General features: G+C 42.2%; 2 protein-coding genes across 5 annotated transcripts; both read left to right on the forward strand.

Annotated features, from left to right (window-relative positions):
* The first annotated feature begins 1,408 nt into the window (after positions 1-1,408).
* Positions 1,409-9,844, forward strand: LOC125190551 (receptor-like protein 6). Its single transcript, XM_089063957.1, has 2 exons — positions 1,409-2,730; positions 8,071-9,844. Exons 1-2 carry the CDS (start codon positions 1,409-1,411, stop codon positions 9,779-9,781), a joined length of 3,033 nt encoding a protein of 1,010 aa, XP_088920083.1. The 3' UTR covers positions 9,782-9,844.
* A 1,969-nt stretch (positions 9,845-11,813) lies between these two features.
* On the forward strand, positions 11,814-14,487 carry LOC125190561 (receptor like protein 27-like). Of its 4 annotated transcripts, XR_016135976.1 has the most exons (3): positions 11,814-13,580; positions 13,657-13,777; positions 14,004-14,487. XR_016135976.1 is itself a non-coding variant. In XM_089066112.1 (2 exons), exons 1-2 carry the CDS (start codon positions 11,823-11,825, stop codon positions 14,105-14,107), a joined length of 1,899 nt encoding a protein of 632 aa, XP_088922238.1. In that variant the 5' UTR covers positions 11,814-11,822; the 3' UTR covers positions 14,108-14,487. The 4 variants fall into 4 exon arrangements, 2 of the variants coding, with proteins under 2 accessions (XP_088922238.1, XP_088922239.1); XR_016135975.1 differs by having other exon boundaries at positions 11,814-13,777; XM_089066112.1 differs by lacking the exon at positions 13,657-13,777 and having other exon boundaries at positions 11,814-13,617.
* Positions 14,488-16,724: the final 2,237 nt, after the last annotated feature.

The following is a 16,724-nucleotide window of genomic DNA, read 5'->3' on the forward strand; positions in this document are numbered from 1 at the left end:
TATTTTGGTAATATGTTTCGTACCAAAATTGGCCTTTACTCTTTCAAAACAATGAGACTGCAGCGGAGACATCAAAGGAGATTGTGGAGCTATGGAGTGTTGTTTTCCATCGCATTGTCCTCAATCATCTCGTCAACAAGCCCATTGATAGAGACTCAGAGATAACCTCGCCGCAGATTGGAACAACTACCTTCGGAGACAAAAACTCTGGAGGGTTTAGAAGAGAAACTCTTTTTTTTTTTTTAAGTACATTAATGTGTTTGTAATCCAAAATATTTTACTATAGTCTCAATTCAAGTCTAACAAATAGTGAAATAGACAGCCATTTGAGTTTATTCCAATTTCCAAGCGCTGTTGTTCTCTTTTTTTCTTTTTTTTTTTAAAAAAATTAGAGGATGGAGGAAGTGGGCTTATGGGCGTCATTAATAAATGCAATTATTAAGTTTACAACCCAAACACTAGAATGGCCTAAAAAGCCCAAAGCTAATAAGTCCAACAACTATCCAAGCCCATATTTTCTCTATCTATCTCTCATGTCACATTCCTTATAAATTATACTTTCAAGTGTTATTCACTGAAATGTATTAACCTGAAATGGATAAAAATGGTTGAAAGGACAAAGTGTTAATTACTTATAATCAATACTCCTATTTACTATAAAATCCTATCTAACTGGATTATTGAGCACTGATCAGTGATCCTTAAACCATACAAATAGACTATTGAAGAAAAAATATTTAAAAAATCAATAGTGAGATAGTAGTAAAAATGAAATAGCTGCCTTTCAAGTCAACCATCTAAGTCTCCTTCTCAGTTCTCACCACATGTAATTTCTTTGATTCCCCACTTTTTTTTGCTTTCTCTATATCTATGATAAGTAGCACTAAAAATGTCACGCGGATTGGCCCACATGTGGAATACTACTAGAGTATGAATATATGGACAAAAGATCACATTGACTTCATACTTTGTTAAAGTGGGAAACAAAGACTTTGAGATCCTTAGCAAATATCATGCAAATTCTTTAATTAGCAAAATGTTCCAAAAATTTCTCTAATTAGTAATTTTTAAATTTAATTTGTAGTCATCTTAGCTAGACTAGTGATAGCTCAAGTTAATCTTCTCAAGTCCTTAATTTAATTTTTTGATTTTGGAGATAAAAAAGCAGTGGAACTTGAACCTCTTGAATGTTCTCTAAATTCCTAAAACAAATGGAAGTTTTATCCATTTTTAGAAAAAATGAAAACCACCAAAAAAGCTAGCTCTAAATTAATTAATAACTACATACTTAAAAGTGTTGATTCAAATCATTTTAAGTTGAGTTACACATAACATTAAAAAGTTGAATAAGGCCTCCTATTTAAACCAAGTTTCTAGTCATTAACAATCAACCTTTATTCTCTTCACAATGCATCTAAAGTTGTTCTTCCTCATTGCCACACTAACTTCCTCCTTCATCTCCACAACTTATTCTTCTCCCACAAAATGCCTCCAACATGAGAAAACCCTGTTGCTTCAACTCAAGAAAGAACTAATCTACGATTCCTTGTTCTCAACGAGACTCGTGCAATGGAACCAAACGAGTGAGTGTTGCAGTTGGCGCGGCGTGGCATGTGACACTGCAGGCAACGTCATAAGCCTGCAGCTCGACAACGAGGCCATCTCTGATGGAGTCGGAGATTCCTCATCCCTTTTAAGACTCAAGCATCTGCAGAAGCTCAACCTTGCCTACAACAACTTCAACTCTCCTCCCTTCCCAAGAGGTATTCAAAATCTCAACTATCTGACACACTTGAATTTATCGAATGCCGGTTTTGGTGGGCAGGTTCCCGCTGAGATCACCACGTTGAGGAGATTGATCAGTCTCGATATCAGCAACGACTACTGGGATATCGAGCCTATGAGGCTGGAGCACCCGAGCATGGAGATGCTGCTAACAAATATGACATGGATTAGAGAGCTCTATCTTGATGGAGTCTTTCTTTCAAACTATGAGAGGAGAAAATGGAGCCACATTGTCTCATCATATCTACCCAACCTCACCGGGTTGAGCTTGGTCTGGTGCTCGTTGTCCGGCCCTTTGGCTAAGTCCTTTTCGAATCTCAATTCCCTTTCTGTTCTTCGGCTAGATTCAAATGACCTTTCAGCAGTAGACTTAGACTTGTTTGCTAATTTTTCGAGCCTAACCACCTTGAGTCTTTTTAACTCGGGTTTAAAGGGCTCTTTTCCTCGTGTGATCTTCCAAATACCCACTCTTGAGTATCTTGATTTATCTCAGAATGAACTTCTGAGTGGATGCATACCTCCATTCAATCAAAATGGATCTCTCAAGTTGTTAAAACTAACCGGCACAAACTTTTCCGGGGTTATACCAAGCTCAATTGACAATTTAAAAGGTTTGTCCGAGATAAACTTGGGTGGTTGCAAATTCACAGGGCCGATTCCATCCACCTTCGCTAACCTAACCGAGCTAGAGTATGTTACCCTGTCGTATAACTTCTTCACGGGCTCACTTTCTTCGATCATGTTTGGTTGTCTCTTGAAGCTCGTTCGTCTTGATTTGGTGGCTAATTCATTCTCTGGCAGCCTCCCCCACTCTCTCTTTAGTCTCCCTTCATTAGTGGAACTTTATCTTAACAAAAACCAATTTAGTGGGCTTGTTGAAGAATTTTCCATTGTGAATCACTCTAGCCTTGCTATTTTAGACTTGAGTAGCAATCGTCTCGAAGGGCCTATATTGAAATTGATATCCAAGAGAGAAGAGGAAGAAGACATTGTAGGAGAATTGTTTTCTTTTTCGTATTTCATCGTTTGGAGTAAGCCTCTTAATATAGAGGCTTACCCTAATTTACAAATGGTAATACTATCTCCTATTTTTGGTGGTATCAATCACACATTAATTACAAGATCAATCACTCACTAATTACATGATCCTTGCCTTACTTACATTATTTCTTTTCCATATTCTAACACTCCCCCTCAAGCTAAGTAACGGCATCTCCGATGCTTAGCTTGCCTAATACTTCTTCAAACACCTTTGAATGGACTGCTTTGGTCAGGATGTCTGCTAGTTGATCTTCTGAGCGGACAAAGGGCAACTCAATAATTCCTTTCTCAATCTTCTCCTTGATAAAGTGCCGATCAATCTCCACATGCTTCGTCCGGTCGTGTTGGACTGGGTTTTCTGCTATGCTGATTGCTGCCTTGTTGTCACAGAATAGTTGACTCTTCTGAGTAGGTGGAAAGCCAATTTCTGTAAGAAGTCTCCGTATCCATAGGATTTCGGTTATTCCACTCTTTGCTCCTCGGAATTCAGCTTCAGCACTAGAAAGTGCAACCACTTTTTGTTTTTTACTCCTCCAAGTGACAAGGTTGTCGCCCATGAACATGAAGTACCCAGCTGTTGACTTTCGATCGATAGGATTGCTTGCCCAGTCGGCATCGGTGTATCCGGACACTTCTAAATTCCCTCCACCTTTCAGTAGAATTCCGTAGCCAACTGTCCCCTTAAGATATCTTACTATCCTCATCGTAGCATTCATGTGCTCTTCCTGTGGGCTGTGCATGAACTGACTCACCACTCCGACTGCATATGCGATATCGGGCCTTGTATGGGCTAGGTAGATCAGTTTTCCAACCAAACGTTGGTATCGCTCTCTGTCCGCTGGTTTGGCTCCTTCTTCTATCTTCAAACCATGGTTCTGTACCATTGGTGTTTCTGCGGGCTTGCATTCCAGTAGTCCTGTCTCCGTTAGCAAGTCGAGGACGTACTTCTTCTGTCTCAAGAATATCCCACGTTTTGATCGCATGACTTCTATTCCCAGAAAGTACTTCAAATCTCCTAGATCTTTCATCTCAAATTCTTGTGAAAGATTTTCTCGCAGCTTCTTGATTTCAACTGAGTCATTTCCTGTGATTATCATATCATCCACATATATCAGAAGACAGGTTATGCTATCACCTTGTTGTTTGAGGAAGAGAGTATGGTCAGAGTTGCTCTGCCGGTATCCATACTTCTGCATCGCCTGGCTAAACCGTCCAAACCACACCCTGGGTGACTGTTTTAGACCGTAAAGTGTCTTCTTTAGGCGACATACTTCTCCTGGTCCAAATTCACCATTGTAGCCCGGAGGAACCTCCATGTATACCTCCTCCTCTTTCTTTAGTTCTCCATGTAGGAAGGCATTAGTGACGTCAAGCTGATGTAAAGGCCAATTCTGATTTGCTGCAACAGATAATAGAATTCTCACTGTGCTCATCTTGGCTACTGGTGAGAAGGTCTCGGCGTAATCCACCCCATAAGTCTGAGTATAGCCTTTTGCTACCAGTCTTGCCTTATATCTCTCAATCGATCCATCTGCCCGCCTTTTTATAGTAAAGATCCATCTGCATCCGACTGGCCGTTTTCCCTCTGGCAGTACACATTTCTCCCATGTCTTGTTTTTGAGGAGAGCATCCATCTCCTTCTTCATGGCTTCCCTCCAGTGTTTGTGCTTCATTGCTTCTTCTACTGAGTTTGGTATTTCATCCTCATACAAGGCAGCTTCAAATGCTCGTGCCATTTCAGTCATCTGTGCAGTCATGGAGCAGGCCATAGGGTAGCGAGCTTTTCTTCCCTTCCAATCTGGGGAGTATTTCTTTGGGGGCACTCCTCTATTGCATCGTGGAGGCAGGATAGGCTGTCCGGAGGTGTCTGACTCCTCTTGGATGGTTTCCCCTTTATGCTCAAGGTCAGTCTCAATAACAGGGAATTCACTAGGATCAGAATTCCTTACCTCAGGATAATCAGTCAGAGATATTGGGGCCTTGTCACTGAGCGCAGTGGTCTCTGCCGGTGTGTTTGAGGCCTGCTCGGTGGTAAAGCTAACCTTCTCTGTTAGATCCACTTCGGGAACAGGACTTGGTATAGGACTGATGATTAGGTTCTGGAACAAACTTAGCGGGTCAATCGAAGTTTCTTTTTGATTTCCCTCCCCCTGACTGCTAAGTTGGTGATAGAAGTACTCATTTTCAACGAAATCACAGTTCATTGTGATAAACATGCGTTTGGCTTTGGGGTCGTAGCATCGATAACCTTTTTGTTGTTGGGCATATCCTAGGAAAACGCCTTTTACAGCACAAGGGGAAAATTTGGATCTTTCGTGTTTTGGTATATGAATAAAGGTAGAGCATCCAAAAACTCTAGGCTCAAGAGTAAGTGGGAGAGGTATCTGTGTTTGGGTAGATAGGACTTGTATGGGGGATTTGTTTTCGAGGCCTTTAGTGGGTAGGCGATTCAGGGTATAGACAGAAGTGGCTAGGGCTTCAGGCCAAAAAGTCTTTGGGACTTTGGATTCTATAAGATGGGCTCTGGTCATTTCAAGGAGTTTCCTATTCTTTCGTTCTGCTACCCCATTTTGTTCTGGTGTGTGAGGGCAAGTGGTTTGGTGTACAAGGCCATTTTTCGCAAAGAATTGTTGCATTTGGGTATTAACATACTCCCCCCCATTATCAGACCTAAGGATTTGTATGTTTTTCTTATACTGGGTTTGAACAAAGGTATAGAAAAGGACAAATTTATCAAATACTTCTGACTTAGATTTCATAAAATATATCCATGTCATGCGTGAAAAATCATCGATAAAAAGCACAAAATATTTAAGACCTTGACCTCCCGTAATAGGTGCTGGTCCCCACACATCAGAATGAATAAGGGAAAAAACTTGGTCCACACGGGTATTATTAGCTTTAAAAGAATGTCGATGACTCTTAGCCAAAAAACAAGTATCACAATCCATACGAGTAATTTTATCAAAACTAGGGAATAAAATTTTAAGATAACCTAGCGATGGGTGTCCTAATCGACGATGCCATAGCCAAGCCTGTCTGTCCGCGGATCCGTGAGTCAGCAACACAATACTCTGTTGAGCTACCTCATCCACATAGTAAAGACCACGTCGCTCAGTGCCACGCCCAACAATCGTCCCCGTCTGAGTATCCTGTAACATGCAAAAAGAAGGTTGCATTAGTAAGGTGCAATTCAGTTCTTTCGTGACATGACTAACAGAAAGTAACTTATGGGACAAGGTTGGGACATATAGGCAATTTGAGATTTTTAGAGCGGGTGAAATATTAATGGTTCCGGTTCCCTTGACAGTAAGCAATTCCCCATTGGCAGTCTGGACATATTTTTTATGAGGTTCGGACATCCCAGTAAAATCAGATTCATCAAATGACATAGTGTCAGTAGCCCCACAATCAAAAATCCAGTCCTTATCCTTATATGAAGATTCAGACATACTACAGGCTGCAGATAAATTTTCTAGAACTTGAAACCTATTTTTGCAATCAATTTGAGGTTCAAATTCCAATTTTCTAGAGTCTGGGGGTCTTTTTCCAACAATATGAGAGTAAATGGGGTCAATATTTAATTTAGGAGTGTTTGAGGACTGCATAAAAAGAGAATGGGGTATATTTTCATATTCTACGGAACTGGAGGGACTGGAATATAATAAAGGTGGATGTGAGGGGTTTAATTTAAAATTAAACCCCCCATTACCTTTCCCAACCCTTGCCGATGCCATTTCTTCTCCAGAAGGCGCCGCTGCAGTCCCAATTCCAATCGCCTCATCTCGACCGGTGACAGTGGTGGCTCCGGTGCTGCCCGCTGCATTCGCAGCGCTGGTAGCCCGGTCTCGCTCCCCTGTTGCCGGTGGTCCCCTGTTTCCCTTGTTCGCCCAATTTCGAGCAGCCCGTCGCTTCTTCATCTCATCCCACCAATCAGGATATCCGACGAGGTGGAAGCACTGCTCCTTGGTGTGTTTCCGGCCTCCACAGTGAGAGCACAAGAGCTTGTTCTTATCTTCCTCGAAACGACGATCCTCTCCACGGTGCGGAGTCTGCCCGCCTCGTCCGCCGCTGCCGCGAATCGCCAAGCCCGCTGCAATTCCGCCACTGTCAGCGCCGGCGGGTGTGGGTTTGAGCACGTTTTCGTTCGTCGCCTCCCTTCGGACGATGGCGTAGGCGTTCTTCACCGACGGGAGTGGATCCCGTTTTAGGATGTCCTTCCTTGTTACTTCGTGGCTTTCATTCAGAGCCATCAAGAATTGGTACAATCTTTCCTCTTGTATTTCTGCATTGCGAATTGCAATATCCTCTGCGTATATCATTTTATTTGGTTTCTTCCTGTCAATCGACATCCATATGTTTTGGAGACGAAACCACAATTGCTCCAAGGTCATATCGCCTTGTTTGATGGTGCTTGCTTTCACGTGTAGGTCGTATACCTGTAGCGAATCTCCTCCGCTGCCATAGGTCACGGCCAGTGCCTCCCATAGCTCCCTCGCCGTCGGATATTGCGAGACCTCATTTACGAGTTCGGGTTCTATGCTGTTAATTATCCACCCGAACACGCAATGATCCAGCGTCTGCCATGTTTCATGATCTGGATCTGTGATTGGTGGAGGCTCTGAATCCCGAGAGATGTGGGAGGATAATCTCTTCCCACCAATAGCTCGTTTTACGAGGGTCGCCCAGAGAGGGTAGTTATCCCCGGACAGTTTTGTGGCAATAACTATCTCGCCTAGGTTGTCTGGATTGGCCGTTGGCTTTGGTTTTGAAGTTGGAGTTGGGGATTTCTGCATGGTTTGACGGATGAATTCTGCGAATTTTTCTGCAAAATCACCGGAAAAATTCATTATTGAGTTTTGGTCCTCCTTGTGATCTTCTGTGTCTGACATCGCTGCTGTTTGTTTTTGGATGTAGGTTTCTACTCTTGGTTGAAAGGTCGGGATTGGTATGGACGGTGATGAAATTATATTCTGAGTCCATTTTTCTCAACCTGCTCTGGTACCATATTGAAATTGATATCCAAGAGAGAAGAGGAAGAAGACATTGTAGGAGAATTGTTTTCTTTTTCGTATTTCATCGTTTGGAGTAAGCCTCTTAATATAGAGGCTTACCCTAATTTACAAATGGTAATACTATCTCCTATTTTTGGTGGTATCAATCACACATTAATTACAAGATCAATCACTCACTAATTACATGATCCTTGCCTTACTTACATTATTTCTTTTCCATATTCTAACAGCCTATTCCCGACTCGTTCTTCAAACTTCAGAGCCTCGAGTCATTGTTGCTCTTTGAAAACATGTTCAATGGCACTTTTCAGCTAGACAAGATTCAAAGTTTTGCCAATCTCACATTGCTTGATCTGTCTTATAACAACTTCTCAGTTGTTACAAGCAACACTAGCTTGAGTTCATTGTTAAACGAGTTACGCCTAGCTTCGTGCAACTTGCATGATTTTCCTGAGGTTATAAAACATGTTGATTTGAGTATTTTAGACCTCTCAAACAATCGGATTGCTGGAGAGATACCTGGTTGGATTTGGGGAACACAGCTTCAAGTCCTGAACCTTTCCCTTAATCTTTTAACAGATTTGCAAAAGCCTTATCACATGCCTGTGTCTCTTCAGTTACTAGACTTGCAGTCTAACCATCTCCGGGGAAACCTGCGCCAGCTCATTCCACCTAACATCGTGGACTCACGGTCCGATCTCCAGTATTTGTTACTTGCTAGTAACGATATAAGCGGATCGATTCCCACCTCCCTTTGCAGTGCCACAAAGCTCAGTGTTCTCGACTTGTCTGTCAATAACTTGAGTGGCAGTATTCCCTCTTGCCTCCTTGGAAACGTTAGCGTCGCGCTCAACCTAGGCCGAAACAACATCACCGGTCGCATCCCGGATAGTTTTCCCGTAAATTGTAGCCTACAGATACTTGATCTCAACAGTAATGCTCTGGAAGGAAAAATCCCAAAGTCGCTCGAACAATGCAAGTCGTTGGAGTTCATGAATGTCGCGAACAACATCATTAGCGACGCGTTTCCATGCATGCTTCCATCGACCTTGCGCGTTCTTATGCTGCACGACAACATGTTCCGTGGCGAGGTGAAATGTGGCAAGAGCTGGCCAGATCTCCAAATAGTAGATATATCTTTGAATGATTTTGGTGGAAGTTTGGAGTCGATAAGCTTTGGTAATTGGAGGGCTATGGCGGGAGGCAATGACGCGCGTGTGAGGTTCAACCGGTTAACCTCTAAAGTGTTGAAGGTGTCAAGCTACTACAAGGTTGGGGTTAGGTTGATCATGAAAGGACTATCTGTAGAGCTTGTCAAGATTTGGCCTGACTTCACTGCTATTGATTTTTCATGCAACAATTTTCGAGGCGTGATACCAAGCGCAGTTGGGAACCTCAGCTCCCTTCGTCTTCTCAACTTCTCCCAGAATGTGTTCAATGGAAGCATTCCTACGTCGTTTGGTCTAATGAGGCAACTTGAATCACTCGATCTCTCTGGAAACAAATTAACCGGGGAGATCCCTTCGGAGCTTGGAGGACTTACATTCCTTTCAGTCTTGAATCTTTCCTACAATGAGTTGGTTGGAAGGATACCAAATGGCCGTCAGTTGCAAACATTTTCAGCGGATTCGTTCATAGGAAATGTGGGGCTATGTGGTTTCAATCTCAACATAAGCTGCAGCGGTGGCGATGATAGTGATTTGTTGCCGCCAGTGAATGAAGATGTGGAAGAGGAGAGGGGTATCGAGTGGGAATACGTATCTACTGCGCTTGGATATGTTGTGGGCATAGGAAGCGTTGTGTGGCTACTTCTATTCTGTCGAAGGTTCAGAGAGAGATACTTCAGGAAAATAGAAGAGGTTGTTGAAGACATGTTCATCGCCAACATGAGAAGAAGACGGGCAAGAAGAGTAGAGGGGAATAGAGTAAGAAGACAATAGAGTTTGTATTGCTATTTAGTGTATGTGCTTGTGTGTAACATTTTGGGTATTAAAATAACAAGTGATTCCATAACTATCAAGCCTTTGAAAATATGTCTATGGCATTTTGGCACTTAGCTTAATCTCCATTACAAAAAAAACTGAAAAGATAAATGTGGTAAAAGGTTTGTGTATTGATTGGCTATGTACAATACCTGTTTTTAAAAAGTGTCGCAAGCTTAATGTAGTACTAGGCTATTTTTCTAGTAGTGAGTGAAATTACACTTAGAAGGATTGAAATAAATGTTATTTCATTATTAACCAGTTTTCTCTATGTTCAAATTTGCAAAAATATACTATAATCTTACATGATTACATCATTGTATTACCGGAATGTCAGTACAACAGTAGAATTATGACATGACGTGTTGGTAGATGACCAATCATTTTTTCTTAATAATAAGTTGTATACGTGAATAACAATCATAATTTTATTTTATAGAAAAAAATTATCTAAAAAGATAGATTTAGTTACAAGTTAAAAATATTGAGATATGTAAGTTCAAAAAACTAGGTTAGTATTGATACAATTACTAAAGGGTGGGTATAAAATTGATAAATTTCAAAATTTAGGAAATTAGCACAAATAATATCGAATATTGAAGACGAAACACAAGAAATCATTTATCCAGTTCAATATGATATCTATCTACATATATGGGTGATAACAAGCCAAAGAATATAACTGTACGGCATCCCAATTCTTGCCTCGAGCAGATTTCGGAGATTAATCAATTTCCTTTCAGATGCCATACTCAATATCAACAAAGATCAGTATAGATTCGATCATTATCAAGCTGGCCTACTTACAAAAGGTATTCACTTAGGTCAACATCAAGTATCAACTTGCTTAATTATAGTAGAAAAATCAAGTAAACCATATATGTACAATGCATGAGTGTGGAAAAAAACCTCAAACCTTTGCAATACGCTACCTAGTCAATTAATATCATTTCAAACTTATTACTAGCCACATGTATTTCAAATTTTCCAAGGAGACAGCGTGTGGAAATATAAAGAATCTCAATGATACGAAATTTCATTCTTATGGGTCTAATTAAACTTTCATGAAAATTTCTCGACCTAATGATTTAACACATATTTACCGTTTTCACGATTTTTAACCAATCTTATCCCTTTTCGGAGGTAATTTTAACTAATAACTAGTCTCTCAGTTTTATAAAAATAGAAACTTTTGGAATTACACATCAGTAAAGTAGGAGAGAGATAAAAAAAATGATTGAAGTATTGTTAGTAGATAACGAGACCCGCCTCATTAAAAGAAAAAAGTTACTACAAAAAAATAGAAAGGACTATATTTTACGGGACAAATCAAACTGGAAAGAGTGTTTAATTTTATGGGATGGAGGAAGTTGTATATACTCTTCCTCGTTGTTCCATGCGACGCCACGAGCTTTTATTTTCGAGTAATTGAGCAAAAACTCAATTTTAATGACAAACAATAGAACCAACACGAAGATTATTACTACCTCCGTCCCCCAAAATTTGCTACACTTTGACCCAACACGGGTTTTAAGAAATGTAATGGAAAGTGAGTTGAAAAAGTTAGTGGGATGTGGGTCCTACTTTTAAAGTATTAGTTTTATAATAAAATGTGAGTAGGAATGAGTTAGTGGAATATGGGGTCCACTACCAAAAATGGTAAAAGTGAAGTGTATCAAATTTTCAGAAACGGACCGAAATGGTAATATGTATCAAATTTTCAGGGACAGAGGTAGTATTAGATAACACGAAGCTCATTATTAGCCGGTTTAGTTCATTAGAAAGGATGAACCGGTAAAAGGAAGTGGGGCCAGAAAAAAACTGGTTAATTGTGTTTGACCATCAAAGTAAACTTAACTACAAAGACTTTTTTTGCTTTTCTTTTCTTTTTCTTTATTTTTTTGAGTGGACGACTTGAGAAATACTAGTCTTCGCAGGCCAAAATTTTCATATTATATTTATCCATCCACCTATCTAATTCTATATCTCCACTCCAAAAATGCCAATCACTTTGCTTCAAAAGTTTTTTCCCATCATTTTATTTTCAACAATCCTTAGCCTAACAAATATTGGACATTCACACAACCTATGCCAAGATGACCAAAAAACTCTCTTACTTGAGCTGAAAAACAACTTGAAATTCAATTCGTCTGTCTCAACAAAACTGGTGAAATGGAATCAAACCGAAGATTGTTGCGAGTGGGAAGGCGTGGGATGCGACTCAGCAGGCCATGTTGTGATTCTTCAACTCGACAGCGAGGGCATATTCGGTGGAATTGAGGATTCATCAAGTCTTGTAAGTCTTGAGAAGTTGAAGCTAGCAAACAATTCACTTAATGGGACCATTCCCACTCTAAATCACTCTAGCTTGATTGAGTTAGATTTGAGTAGTAATCAACTCAAAGGCCCTATTTCTAACTCTTCCCTCAATCTCCAAAGTCTTGAGGTTCTCTCTCTATCTTATAACTTGTTCAATGATACTTTTCAACTTGAAAATATCTATAGTCTTCACAACCTTACAACTTTGAATCTTTCTCACAACAACTTGTCACTTGATGCAAATTCAAATTTGTCTAGATTTTCCCATCTAAAGAAGTTGAGCCTATCTTTTTGCAACTTGCACAAGATTCCGGATTTTCTAAAGCAATCCAACTTGAACTTTTTGGATATCTCAGACAACCGGATAGCCGGGGAGATACCTAGTTGGATTTGGGAAATCGGAAATGGGGGTCTTTATCATTTGAATCTTTCTTATAATCTCTTGTTTGATTTGCAAAAGCCTTACCATATTCCCGACTTTCTTTCTGAGTTGGATTTGCATTCGAACCAGCTTCGTGGTGAGTTGCCCCTTCTCCCACGAGGCGCCTCGTATATCGACCTTTCTAGTAACAAATTTGACAAGCCTATTCCTCTTACCTTTGTAAGCTCCAACACCTTTATGATGTTCTTGTCTGTTGCAAACAACAGTATAAGTGGATCGATTCCAACGTCCATTTGCGGTAGTGAGACACTTCGAATTCTTGACTTGTCTCTAAATAACTTGAGTGGTAGCATACCTCCATGTTTTGCCGAATGGATGTCTAGTCTTGAAATGTTAGATCTTAGTAGAAACAACATCAGTGGTGACATCCCGGATAAATTTTCCACCAGTTGTCGCTTGAAGTTCTTGGATGTCAACAACAACAACTTAGGAGGGAATTTTCCGAAGTCTCTAGGAAATTGCAATTCATTGGAGATGGTGAATGTTGGGGATAACAAGATTGAAGGTAGCTTTCCATGCATGCTGGCATCAAGGTTGAAAGTTTTAATTTTGTATTCGAACTTGTTCGTTGGAGAGGTGAGATGTGGTGCAAATTGGCCTAATCTTCAAATCATTGACATATCTTCCAATCATTTCAGTGGAAATCTGCAACAGGTAAGTTTCTCAAGCTGGAAGAAAATGGTGTTAGGTAGTAAGAAATACAAGAGGGTTTTACCTCCAGACTTTAATTACTTGGACTCAAATCAAGGCTCACTGTCTCCGCTCTTGCAAGTTGTTGATTTTTCTAGCAATAATTTCGATGGAGAGATTCCAGAAGCAATTGGTGATCTGAACTCGCTTACGGTTCTCAACTTATCCCACAATTCCCTGATAGGGGCGATCCCAAAGTCATTTGGAAACATGTCGGGTCTTGAAGCACTTGATGTCTCATTAAACCAGCTAACAAGCACGATTCCGGTGGAGCTCAGACAGCTCACATTCCTTTCAGTCCTCAGGGTATCCTACAATAAGCTTGTTGGAAGGATACCACAGGGTAATCAATTTTCAACATTTGACAATGATTCATTCGTAGGAAACGCGGGGTTATGTGGTGCTCCTCTCACCATAAGCTGCAATGGATCTAAATCTTGAAAACGTGGAAAGCCTGAGATGGGGTGGCATCGTATATTACTATTGATCTCATTGTAAACGTTGTAAGATTTTTAAAAATATCAATATTATGCATGATTAGGTTAGGAATTGTGCAGTGTGCGTATTGTGTGTATGTTGTGTGTGTACAGTGTGGGCGCACTATGTGTGTACGATGTATATGTGTATTTTTATGTATGTGTGTAGTGTGTATTCTGTGTGTGTATGTATTTATGCATTGTGTTGTGCACTGTGTGTAACCATAATAGTGCATGCGCTATGTGTGTGTAGGCAGTGTGTTACGACCTCAACAACCTCGCCTACTGCATCTGCTGCAGAGACGAGCCCAGCTGCAGAGACGAGTCCAGCTTCCTCGTCAACTGAGGAGACGGTAGAGGAGAATGGAGGTGAGGAGAAGATATCAGGGGAAGACGTGTTAGTAGAGGAGAGTGTAGCGACCAGGACGCTGAGGCCGCGGGAGCAAATAAGGCGACCGGATCGATATCAAAACTTCGTCGCCAAGTAGGCGCCGAAGTATGGAGAGCAGTAGAATTAGGAGTTAATTAAATTAAGTATTTTGTTTTACTTGCTTATTGTTATTTTATTTTATTTTTGAACTTAATTGAGTCGAGCGTTTTATAAGCTCCGTCGGGTTTTCTTTGTTGGTTCTTTCCCGATGAATAGGACTAGGTCGAACCAACCCTAGGGTCTTAGATATATAAATAGGGCTATTCATTAATTCCGTCATTCAAGGAATGAAGAACTATTTTGCCCACCTGACTTGAGCAATACACAAATTAAACCTGATTGCTGCCGACGGAAGGAGCTTCCGCGCCAGCCTCTGTTTCTACGCCGCCGATCCCAACCTCAGGGACGCCGGTATCGTGTGTTGTTGGAGACGTTGACGGATATTTCTTCGTTGAGAGAGACTCACTCTTAACAAACTGGTGCTTTCATCCCGAACGAATGGAGATTCAAGAAGAATTCAACGGCTCCCCTGTAGTATTAACAGGGGGAAACGCTCAGGGGTTGGGTACTGGCCCTTACCGCCGCAATCAAAATACGACTCGCGGTCCCCCGCGACCACCGTCGCGTGGAGAGCGCCTCCCCGGGGAGGGTACATCTGCTGATCCGTTGACGCAGGGTTTTGATCGGATCATGACACGTTTTGATCACTTGGAGGTTAGGATGGATAACTCGGATCGGAGGGTGGAGACTTTGGCGAATCCGGTGTTTCACGAGTCGGAACCTCCGGACGATGAGTTTGATTCGGATGAAGAGGAGTACGCAACTTATCGCGACAGGATCCCTCGACGCCAACACTTAGGGATTCGCGATAGAGGAGCAGGACGGCGTGGAAGAACAGGTGCATATGCAGCCCGCGATGATTCTCGTCGAGCGGGGGAGTGGCATCATGATTACGCGCCAGAAACCAGGCTGGCGGTACATCGACAGCGTCGCACCTCTAGTTGGGATCCGCCTGAACCACGTCATAGGGGAGGTCGCGACCGTCGTCGCGCATCCTGTTGGGATCCACCACGTCACCGAGATCGTACCTTTCAGCATGATTACGATACTCGCGAGAGCGTCAAGATGCGCGCTCCCCATTTTGATGGAACGGATGCCACAAATTGGATTTCTCGGGTGGAATATTATTTCGACCATGTTCGGATGCCAGAGGAGGAGCGCCTTCACTATGCAGTTATGTTATTTGACCCTCCGGCTGCAGAATGGATTTTTAACTACCGAAACAATAATCGTTTCGTTTCGTGGCCGGAGTTTGTGGAGGATGTGCGCCACAGATTTGATCCCCAGAGCTTTCGGAACTACATAGGTCCTCTCGCCAAACTGGTTCAGACGGGCACGGTGGCCGAATATCACGATACTTTTGAGAAGTATTTGAACAGAGTGGAGGGCCTTTCCGATTATGCACTGATTCCTATTTTTATTGAAGGCCTAAAACAACCTCTGCAGGAGAAAGTGGAGTTGCAGCAACTGCAATCCCTTGCGGAGGCTATGGCATTGGCCCTTCGATTAGCCGCTAACCGAGAGCACCGCCACCAGTCCAATACAGCGTTCCAAAAACGCCAATGGTCTAGTCGCGATTCGAAGCAGCAAATTGGACAGGCTGCCAGCTCTCAGCTTGTGCCATCAGGGGGTCCCCCAATCCGCGATCGAGAACGTGCAAAGGTAGTCCCGATTCTGGTTTCGAATGCTGAAAAATCGGAGCGATCGCGGAAAGGATTGTGCTGGCATTGTCCGGAGAAATATGTCCCGGGCCATGTCTGCGCAGTGAAGCTTCTCTGTTATGTTGGAGAGGAGGACGCGGAGGACCTGGATTGTAGCTCGGAGGAGCAACAGAACGATATGGCTGTGATTACAGCTGATATCTCCCATTTACACGCATTGACTGGAAATACCCGCGCTGCTCCGTTTCAAGTTACAGGTGAAATTGGGTCTACTAAAGTAGCTGTGTTAATTGATACTGGAAGCACCCATAATTTCCTGCACCCAAGTTTCGCAGAGCGTTTACAGTTGTCATTGGCCTCAATCCGCCCTTTTCGTGTCTATGTCGGCAATGGAGCTTCTCTGGTTTGCTCACATGTGGCTCGGCGAACCAAATTAATTATGCAAGGTGCGACCTTCCTAACGGATCTGCATATTCTGGATATTCACGGACCGGATGTTATTCTAGGGATGGCGTGGTTAGAATCATTGGGGAAAATTTCGGCGGACTTTGTCGGGAAAACATTGGAGTTTCACCAAGGAGAGAAATTGGTTGTGTTGCAGGGTTCTCTCCCAGGGCCTCGGGAAATCTCCCTAAACTCACTAGCCTTGCTGGCTTCGCATTCCCCCGCCCACGAATTCTATGAAATTGTGGCATTGGATGCCGCGGACGAACAGGGGCTGCTGCTGTCTGCCGAACAGCAATTCCCAGTGGATTTACCTGTCGAATTTCGCCGGGTACTGGAGGCGAATCAGAAAGTGTTTGATCTGCCGATGGGTATGCCA

This window comes from Salvia hispanica, chromosome 2 (genome assembly GCF_029641045.1).
Source record: "Salvia hispanica isolate PSC_SH4W2 chromosome 2, Shi_PSC_v1, whole genome shotgun sequence".
Taxonomy (NCBI): Eukaryota; Viridiplantae; Streptophyta; class Magnoliopsida; order Lamiales; family Lamiaceae; genus Salvia; species Salvia hispanica.